The sequence below is a fragment of the Schistosoma haematobium genome, chromosome 4 (genome assembly GCF_000699445.3).
Source record: "Schistosoma haematobium chromosome 4, whole genome shotgun sequence".
Lineage (NCBI taxonomy): Eukaryota > Metazoa > Platyhelminthes > Trematoda > Strigeidida > Schistosomatidae > Schistosoma > Schistosoma haematobium.
The window spans coordinates 17,981,545-17,992,406 of NC_067199.1; the positions used below are offsets into that span (position 1 = coordinate 17,981,545).

Sequence of the window (10,862 nt, forward strand, 5' to 3'; positions counted from 1 at the left end):
TTAAGTAATCTTGGATAGCACATTTGATATAACTATAAATCATATGGTTTTTTCTCCTTTACATTACGATGTCGCTTACGTTTGTTGTAATTAATTTTATTTAATATCTACAACTTTGCATGGAGTATACATGACATAATCAGTCATTCTATCATTTATAAATAATAATCTGTATACATTATTTAAGATCTAAAATTCGTAATGTAAAAGGTGTATTGCTTCGATCATTAATTGTAGAACATGATGAGAATTTGTTAGAAACTATATTTTTCGCTCATTTATTTTGTTATTTCAAACTAATGAGAAGTTTAAGGCGATCAAGTAATATTAAAGTAGTAAATAAGATTTAATGTAGTAACTGATAGTTTGTATATCTTTAAAAGTATGTTTGGCTTCAGATGGCTATGTAAACCTCTTACTAATCCCTTTCTAAATAATATTAAATGTTAATTTCTCTTAAATTAATCTGTTATTCAACGAGAACTCTATCTCAGAAGTGAATGAATCCAAACTTAATTGCTTCTATATACAATTGGCTTTCTTTCTAGGAAAGGCAGTTTCCTTTTTCATAATTTTAGTTAAACTTTTTCCATATAGTAGAAAATTCATTTATTTCTATAGGGAGGTCAGTCTAAGTCATATACACATTGTTGTTAATAATGAGAATAGATCATGAAATACAAGGTGCAACCACTTAATTTCCTTCGGCAAGTAATCGTTAGAAACAGTTGATAGGAAATCCTGGACCTAGGTTTCAAGCTATTTGGCACTCGTTAGTAAGCTGTATCTGTAATATTGAGGGGACTGATGCTCTCTGGCTAATTTGATCTCATATCACCCAGCTTCACAGTTAGAGACATTTCCATCGAGCTATCCGGGTCGTCACCCAGAATTCAAGTCTAGAGTTTCTTGTTGACTACTTCCAAACATTAGATTACATCTCAACATAGTGCACAAGATGTCGGGTCACTTACACTAGTGGCCATGTTGCAGCTTAATTAATAGGATTCATTAAACGCTAAGATGGATATGACATAAATGACATTAGTCGCTACTTAGTGATCAATCGATTGTAGTAATTTTGTGTGGAGCAGCATTTTCTTGTTGTTAAGGTCTCTAACCGATCAGGCTCTGTTGCATATGTGCATATTGAGCGCGTGTTTTGATAATGTTATTCAGTTACAACTTTTTCAAAGTTGGGTAGTAGCTAACAATGAAATCCAAGACGTGCATTTTGTCCTGTTTAGAACTCATCAACTGGATAGTGTAGACTTTGTTGAGTCACTTAGACTAGTGATAGTAGTGAGACATGATCGATGAAATTCATCAAAGCTAAAGATCAGATAAACATAATCATCATGTTAGTAGTCAATTTACAATGGTGACATATTTCTATACTCATATTTGCATACTTTACTTCAGTTTGCTTTGGAGATTGAGTTTCCTTTCTTCAAATTTTGATGTTTACGATAATAATCAATTAAATCATATTAAAATCGTATTGAGTTAAATATACTGCAACAATATCAGGAATTCGATTGAAATTGAATAAAGATAGTTGAAGATTTATTTACTAAATTATTTCCATTAATTTAATAATTAAAAGACGAACAGCAGATTACAATTATTATTAATATAATCCCTAACAGTCTTGTTTATCTGATGTATTTTTTTTCCAGTCTACAAATTAATCTTTAAAAAATGAAACATCTTTTTAACATGGATACTACATGGTCAATTGTTGATTATAAAACACAAAATATGTATATAATCTAATTGTCAATGAATTAAAGGGTTGAGACGATTATTGTTAATGACCAATCGAACACATTGAACAAGAAAAAAAGAAGTAGAGATTAAATCTGATTCAGGTGTCTTAAAAAAATCTACCCCCTTTTTCTTCTAAATTAGGTTTTTTTTATAAACTTTCATGGTAATAAGACATTTTTTTGGATTTGAAAATATTCATTTACTTAGATACATGTGTCTTTATTGTTCTATAATCAAATGTTAGGAAATTCGATGAAGAAAGATGTATAACATTTCAAATAGATTGAATAATCCCCTTTGAATAGTGATTAGTCTATTAGAATATAACAAAAGACCGACATTGAATCAATAAATAACAGTGTCATTTAGATAAGAGTTATACTGATTAGTAAATAATGGGAATTGGATTTTCGTTTTATATATATATATATATATATATATATATATATATATATATATATATATATATATATATATATATATATATATATATTTAATCTCATTATATTCTGTTGCCAATGAATCAATAAATTCTTATGAAAGGAAAATAAATTATTTCAAAATGACAGGTGACCATCAAGTTGAACTTCTTTTTATGTACAGAATTTTATGTTTCATTTCTTATAAATATTGATCAATGATAGTGCTAGTAGGAGTTGTATGAGCAGTTGACAAAATTTGATTTTTCCTTAATCAATGAATATTTTTTTAACAAGAATCTTCCATTTGAATTAGTTCTGAACATAAACACTTTTTATAACAAATTGATATCTTGTAGAAATTCATTACAGAGAAATAACTCATTGAGAATAAATTTATCATAATGTTCTTACAATTCTGATGTTGGTTTTTCCTTGACCAACAAATATCCTTGATAGTGGAACTTCTTTTCACTATGCTATAAACATAGATAATTACATAATGAAGAAATATATCTTAGATGAGCATATAGAGCAGAAACATTTTGTAAATAAGAATAGTGTCGTTTTCTTATTGTACCTAACAAATCCGTTTATTATCAGTATAGGCTTGTGGAAATTATTAGGTTTTTGATTGAGATTATAAACCGATTGATGTTAGACCACTAGTGAAAACCTGGAAGCGCTGGACGGCCGTTTCATCCTGTTGTGGGACTCCTTAACAATGCACATCCACGATCCTTCTTGTGGGATTCGAACCCAGAGCCTTCAGTCTTGCGCACGAACGCTTAACATCTAGTACACTGAGTCGGCATTCAACGGTGTTAATGTCAAAACATAACCAATCCGCGAAATTGTGCTACCATCCTCCACTGTACTGAGGTAGATACCCGTGTCTAGCCAACACGGATCAATGACTCAGTGGTCTAGAGGTTGAGCGTTTGCACGCGAGACTGAAGGCCCAGGGTTCGAATCCCAAGAGCGGGATCGTGGATGCACTTTACTGAAGAGTCCCACAATAGGATGAAACGGCCGTCCAGTGCTTCCGGGTTTTCAATGATGGTCTAGCTTCAATTGACTTTTGACCTCAATCAAAAAATCCGTTTATTACGACAACCTTACAGTAGTTAGGGGGGGAATCTTCTCATAAGAATTGAATTTGAAAAATGTTTATTTATTATTATTATTATTCAAATTAAAAACTAATGAAAAACAAACTGTAAAGCTTATAATATTTCCATCTTTATTGAAATGATCAAGTTTACATGACATCAATTATGAATAAGTGTAAGTGAATTTATCTCATCTTTAAGCTTATTTACTATAAAGAATAAAGTTCAAAAATGAACAGAATTTACTAGAAAAAGAAAATTTTCTCTATTTAGTTCGATTTAATATCGTGAGATGTTTGTGTATTATGATAATATTTTGCAACTTTGACTACAATATAGTAAATGAGATTACTTTTATCATCTTTATCCGCTGCCGTGCCAATCAGAGTAAAAAGATCAGTTCGGTAATGAAAGTTTTACTGATGATAATCTCAGTAAATTGATTGTCTATCAATTACAAAGATTAGAATTTATAAACTGAATATTTGTCATTACATGTATTGAAAGTTCATCAACAGAGTTCACATTGAAATAGTTCAATGTCATAGAAAATCATCTTAAATGTTACTGATTTTCTTCTTCGTAACTTATTCTTTTTAAATTTCTGTCTTTAGTTTCTGCCTGTTGATAAAAGTCAATTAAATTACCACAGTTCCATGTTGGATTCATAACATATTAAAAAATTGTAGTTTGTGCTTATTTCACCAAATAACTGTCTTGTTTCTAAACCCTAATAAATACTGATTTAAGTAGTTACTTTGAAAATTTCAGATTTACATTTTGACAATAGCATCTTCAAATTTTGATGTTAGACGGTTGAAGATAATCAGCAAGTAACCTTTGACATAGACTTCATGCTAGGTATGACTCGTTAGGTAAAGTTCATGAAATTAATGACTCTTGTGCAATTCAAATCCTTGTTAAACAGGTTCTTACTGAAAAACTTCCACCAAGTTATTTGGGTTAATGACTAACCTGATTTCAAATTACATTGTTGAAGAAAAATATAGAATGTAAAAATAATCATCTCATCTATGAATAAATAATCACTAATGAGCTTGTATAAGTTTCTTTGAGATGATTTTGGCATAATCGAAGACAATCAGTGAAAAGTCTTGATTTTAAATTTTGTTTGCATTAAGATATTCATTACTTTCTCCGGTTATAAAATAGAAGGTATAGCTGTGTGATTACAGATCTATATACCTAGCTTACTCTTACATGATGCTAGTCAATTCATCAATATTTTAGATGTATCAATCAAATAAATAAATAATTACCAGTATTAACGGGTTCAACTCACCAATTGATATCTTATACCAGTCTTCTTATCCATACTGTATGAATTCAATAAAATAATCTGAGAATATCTAGATGTATCAGTTGTCCTTACAATATCAATCAGCTAATCAATTAAAGTTTACAGAACTAGTTAAGTAATTCGTTGTTTATCATATAACTACCCCATAATACTCTTGAAAGGCCTAAGGTGGAAAGAGTCCACTCCCCTCTCCAAAAGCTTTCATTTGATCACGCATATATAAATGCTACCAGGAAAGTCATACTTGCTGCCCTATCAAGGAGGAAGTACTGTTTACGAAATCGAAAGGACGAAAAGCAAATATCCATCTCTCAAACCGGGCTGATGGGTACTATGGACCTACCCAAAGAGTTAGAAAATTCTGATATCAAACCAGTGGTGTATATTGGCTCCAGGATCCTTAAAGAACAAATGGTGCATAAACCCACTACTGGTCACTAGCTACCATGTGTACTAGACCTCTGGATCAAAGGTTTGGGGAGTGGCTTCCTAAGTATGCTACCTGTTTCGAGTTGGATACCCAGAAATCATCCCAGCCTATAAACAAATTGAATGATCGTTACTTTTAATGGTGTATACATATTTTGGTGTTCCTTTGCACCAATATTTATGTTTAGATAATAAAATAAATATCATATAATTAATCGAATACAAGTCCATAGAACAATTTTTTTATTTTATTTTATAGGTCTCATCTATCAATAGAGTTCTTCGCAATTTGTCAAACGAATCACAAAGACAATTGTCGTCTGCCGCAGCAGCCGCTGCTGTAGCTGCGGCCGCTGTTGCCGCTCAAGCTGTTGTACACAGAAATGAAGTGAATTCAAATTCAATGGGTGTATCGAATACAAATCAACATATTTCAACACAAAATTACCTATCAAATATGAAATGTGATTTACATGGTTTAACTAAATCATTTATGCCATCTATGTTTAATTTTACACCATATCATGTAACAAACAACAATAATAATGCAAATAACAATAATAATATCAATAATAATCATAATATATTCACAATGCCACCTTCGATATCACAATTCTATAGTCAACAAAATTCAAATCTAAACAGACATTCTACCAGTTGTTTTAATGACCATAATGTGATTGAATCACATAGAACTGTTCTTAATACACCTCATATACATGCAAATAATACAATCTATTCTAATTTAAATCAAAACCCACATTCACCGATAATATCCTGCTTCCAAACAGGAAATGGTATAAATAAATCTGTCCAGTCGAATTTTAGACATGAAAACTTACACTCGATGCGTTTGCCTTATGATAAATTTAATGATTTATTAATAACTGCATCATCGAGCGCATCACAAACTTCATGGGCACAAGCATGGTATTCAGCAGCGGCTGCATCGGCCAATAGTGTTTATTCCACTTTATATAATTCATCTAATTCAAGTCAGAAAAATGAATTCCTTCAGGAAAGACAGTTTTCACCATCTTTAAATTACTTAAATCATTGTGGACTGCCTGGGTTTTATCAAAACCTAGAAAATGCAGTTAACTCAGTGAATGACACTAATATGGGAACGAAGTGTTCAGGGAATGTGGATATCAATAATGAACTAGATAATCGTAGTATAAGTGAATTATCACCTCATTGTTCTGAACAACAGTCACATCATCGTCATCAAGAGAAATCATCTATGCTATCCCATCAGTCATTGCATAATACATTACCTATATATAATGAAAATAGCTCACCAGTGCATCAGTCATTATTATCAAATAATTATGAGTTGAAACTGGACTCTAAATGGTCATTCAATGCAGATTCATTACGTCATTACAACGATCAGCACCATCAAACACATCAGCATCAAACTATGCATCAACAAGCCGAAAACCATCAGAGATCAAACAATAATTTGTTCAAATCCGAGACAGAAGAATTTAAACAGTTAGTTTCTTCTCTAGATGACAAGGAAAAAACAGATAGACCGAGAAGAAGGTTTTCAATAAACCCATTGTTTACTTATGAAAATATAAGTAATGTGAATGAGAATACAGCAAATTTTATGCAGTCACATAAAGATGATTTTGTTAGCACGCATCTACATCATTATTTATCAAGTAGAGATATGCAAAGTATTGATGAGCAGTCATTTCCTCATATAGATAAGGAGCATAGAATGAACGAATCACAATTGGGAATAGATGATGATGAAGATGATGATAATGACGATGGTGAAGATGATGATTGTGATGATTTGGTTAATTGTAATGCAGCAATTAGCTCAGCATCAGCTGTTTCAAGTAGTAACGAAAATCATGTAAATCAATCGTTATCATCGTCTTCTGCTAAAATCCTAGACTCAAAGTTAACAACGAATTTATATCTTAAGCAAATAAACGATTCTAAAGAAAGAAATATTGGTAGTGAAACATATTCATGTAGAAATTCTGTAAATGAGAATCGAATTGTTTGTGATGACAGCTTCACAGAAAATAACCAGTTACTTATGACAAGTAGGTCATAAATTTTATATATATTACTAATCATTTAAATTAAATTTCGAAACTCCATAATTTAAAGATAACAACTAAACATGATATATCAAACGGTATTCGGTATGTTTTATTGGATTAGTTCTCTGAAAAATTTGCTTCTAGATTATAGAAAGGTTCAAGGCAATAATGTTACTTGATGCTTGTCAGCAAGGTGGATCTAAAATCTTGGTGAAACTTCTACTTCAGGTGGAGGTTGAACCTCAGTGTTATATACAGGAAGTTACAAATGAGCTTTACAAGAATCGATTGATCTTCTGTGGTAACGGCCAACATGAGTCATTAAGGCTTGTGACAGAATAAAAACTTGGTCTAGGGAATTCGACCAGCGCTAAGAACTAGGCAAACATGACATTATTCACTGCCCAGTGATCAATCAGTATAAATATTTTTGTCCTACAGTTGGTTAGTCACAACCTGAATAAATCAGTGAAACGGGCCAGTACGGGTTTGAATATCACTAGGATGATTAATTCCGTTAAGATTGTAAAAAAATCTTGCTGATGATGAGGGAACAACACAAAACACAAGTTCAGCGTTTCGTGTCGACTACCTTCAACTGCCTGACATCAAAAATAGTCTATGTGGTATTGAATCACTTAAACCAGAGGTTATATTGCAAATTTATCAACAGATTTCGACCATCATTAAAAAATATATAGAGATGGAATTGATTACAAATTATTGATTACTAAGCGTGCATCTGAATTCTGCTAACCATCGGAAAACGTTGACTAATGAGTGATAGTATTGTAAAAAATAATCAATGTACACTTCCAACATGAATCAACAGATAAATAACTACTATATTATGGTGTATTTTAAACCGGCGCCATATTCTGTTATCTTAGAATATATCTTCAAATTAGAACATATCTTCTAGATTTTGTAGCGGTCAAATATCTCTCTGGCTGTCCTCCCCAAGATTAAGATTCAGTTATACATATCCAAAATATTTTCCTTACTACTCGACAAATGTAAAAACTGATATGAGACGATAAAGTTATAGTTGTTATTTGCTGACCGTAAAGCTTTTCCATAGATTTTATTCAAAATACATAAATCATTGTCTACGATGTACACTATTGAGTACCCGAAATTCCACAGTGAAATAAAGACTTAGAATCAGTGTTCACAATATGACAATACGTCTACATAGTCCCAGGAATTATAATCGATAAGCTCATTACGCACACACTTTAACCCCGAGTTTCAAAGAAACAAATAGAGTGGTACCATTCAGTGCGCACTCGAAAATGCTAGTATGATTAAGTAAGAAATAATCCGAGTCAAACGTTGAACATTGATTGATCTACAGTACGGGTCTAATCTTGTTTATTTTGTATGAAGTTATAGTAATCTACGGTGAACAGTTAATAAGACAGAAAGTTCACTTTATAATGTGATTTGTATTTTTTTGTTCAGATATAGACAAATCACAATTGTATTTTTACATCAGTTTAAATTTGCTAAAAATTATTGTCAGCATTATTATCATAATACACTAAGATTAAATCCTTATTATTTAATGTAGACTGAAAATTGCTATGTATATTACATAGATATTTAAAGTAGATCATAACATATACTTACGCCTGTTACCCCTGATGGAGGAGTATAGGCTGCCAATCAGCATTCTCCATCCAACTCTGTCGTGGGCAAGATTATAACCTATACCGAACATTTGATAAACTATAGTCAGAAATATAGGGAGAATATATTCACATTTGTAAATAAGTATTACGAAGAAAATTAATTAAAAAAAGAAGTGATTTTGCTCTCGTTTCTGTCTGTTCATCTTCAATTATTTTATTTTTTCTTTATAGGAGGATCAAATCCAGAATTTTTTGAAGGAGAATGTCATGAAAATTTTACAAGAAAATTAAATGAAATTAATTCAAGACATGAACATGAACAACAATATAATATAATGAAAATAAATCGAATGAATGAACTTTTACAGGGGAACAATAATGATCAGACAACTTTACAGCAACCACGAACACCGATAACAACATCATCTTCATCATCGTCAACAGTAATGACAGAGAATGCAAATAAATTTATACAATTGACCAATAACATTACTCCTACTACTACTACTACTACTAGTGGTGTTAGTATTAGTAATGATAGTAGTGGTAATATGACAAGTGAAAGAAATCACTTTATACAAAATCAATTAAACACGCAATTCTATCATGAATTAAATGAAACACAAGAAACATTTTTAGAAACATTACATGCAAACCAAATAGAACAGCCAAAAGAATTAACTAAAAATAGAATCTTTCTTAATAAAGATAATTCTGATTTATGTGTTAGAACAATGAATAAAAGACCGAATAGTATTACTGCAATTGTTCAATCAATATCAACAACAACATCATCAACATCAGTATCGCCGTTGAATAGTTCAAAATCCGAATTGAATGAAAGATCTAATTCTGTATTAAGTGAAATAAATTTCTCACAAATGATTATGACTGATGAAAAATATCAAAGTAATAAACAGAAGCAGTCAGACCAACAACAACAACATCGTCATCATCATCATGAGGAGCAACTGCAGCAGCAACAACAACAACGCAGTCGCACTTCATTCTCTAATCTTCAATTAGAAGAACTTGAAAGAGGTGAGTTACTCACTTGCAAAGAAATGATCAGGTTGTCAGATAGAGAAATATCGTAGTGTTTTTTGTTAAAAAAGTGTTTTGAACCGACCCTAGATAATGAAAGATCAAAATAACTGTTAGTATGTTACTTTCTATTTTATTAATTACATAGAAGAGTTAGATAGGGATATGGAGAATTGAATATATATATATATATACGTAAATATAATCTATCTAAGCTTCTAAATCGTAAAAGTAGAATACGCGCGGATTCGAAGTTCACAAAACAGCGATTTGTCTAAGAAAGAGGTCCTTTAATGAGTAGTATACATAAATTAGCTACAAACCTCAACTTGTGAGGTACCTGCAGCGCCATGAGCGTCTGTAAGTCTGAAATAAAGTAGGATTCCTGCAGTAATAACATAAAGAATTGTCAAAAAATACGGTAGTGAAAATGACAGCTAATAGCTGTGTCTAATCCTAATAACAGTTTATCAACAAGCAAAAACGGAACCAAGAGCACACAATATGGAAATCTTTGCGTTTAAACAAGAATTGAACGGCCATACAAAATTGCAAATAACTGCTATAAGGGTTAAGAGAAAATGATTATAATGATAAATACAATAAATTATATAAGTAAATGTAGTTACTTGAGAATATTACACGATAAACTTACATCACAACATACGCCCAGAAAATGCTAGGAATTCTACTGTTTACTGAATATTTATATGTAGTATAAACCAATACACAAGAGAGTTGAAGGAAAGTGAATCAAGACGGAGAAAGTAAAACCAACTTAACTATGTATATATTAATGATTTATAATTAGTTATCATTATGGTCCTAGTTTGTCCATTGGTTCTGTAGTTGAATTTGCGGGGAGGTTTGTCTCAAAACTCGTTAGTGGCCCTGACACACTAGGCTACTCGATATGACCCTGAAACTGCTAATGACTGAGTTCGATGTGTGACTGACTGATCTCGCCAGCAGGGAACTACCCTAATCACCAATTGACGATCTGTTAGATGGACGCTGATTAGTTGGAGTTCAAAATTATGTTACTATTAAGCTCACGATCAAATCCA

General features: G+C 31.5%; 1 protein-coding gene across 1 annotated transcript in view; it reads left to right on the plus strand.

The window, feature by feature from the left end:
• The window catches only part of MS3_00007555 (uncharacterized protein), a 67,051-nt gene that overhangs the window by 53,387 nt on the left and 2,802 nt on the right, over positions 1–10,862 (plus strand). The window contains exons 4-5 of the mRNA XM_051215853.1: positions 5,311–7,117; positions 8,983–9,792. Of these exons, the coding sequence (XP_051066394.1) occupies positions 5,311–7,117; positions 8,983–9,792 (2,617 nt within the window). The remainder of the gene's footprint in view (positions 1–5,310; positions 7,118–8,982; positions 9,793–10,862) is intronic.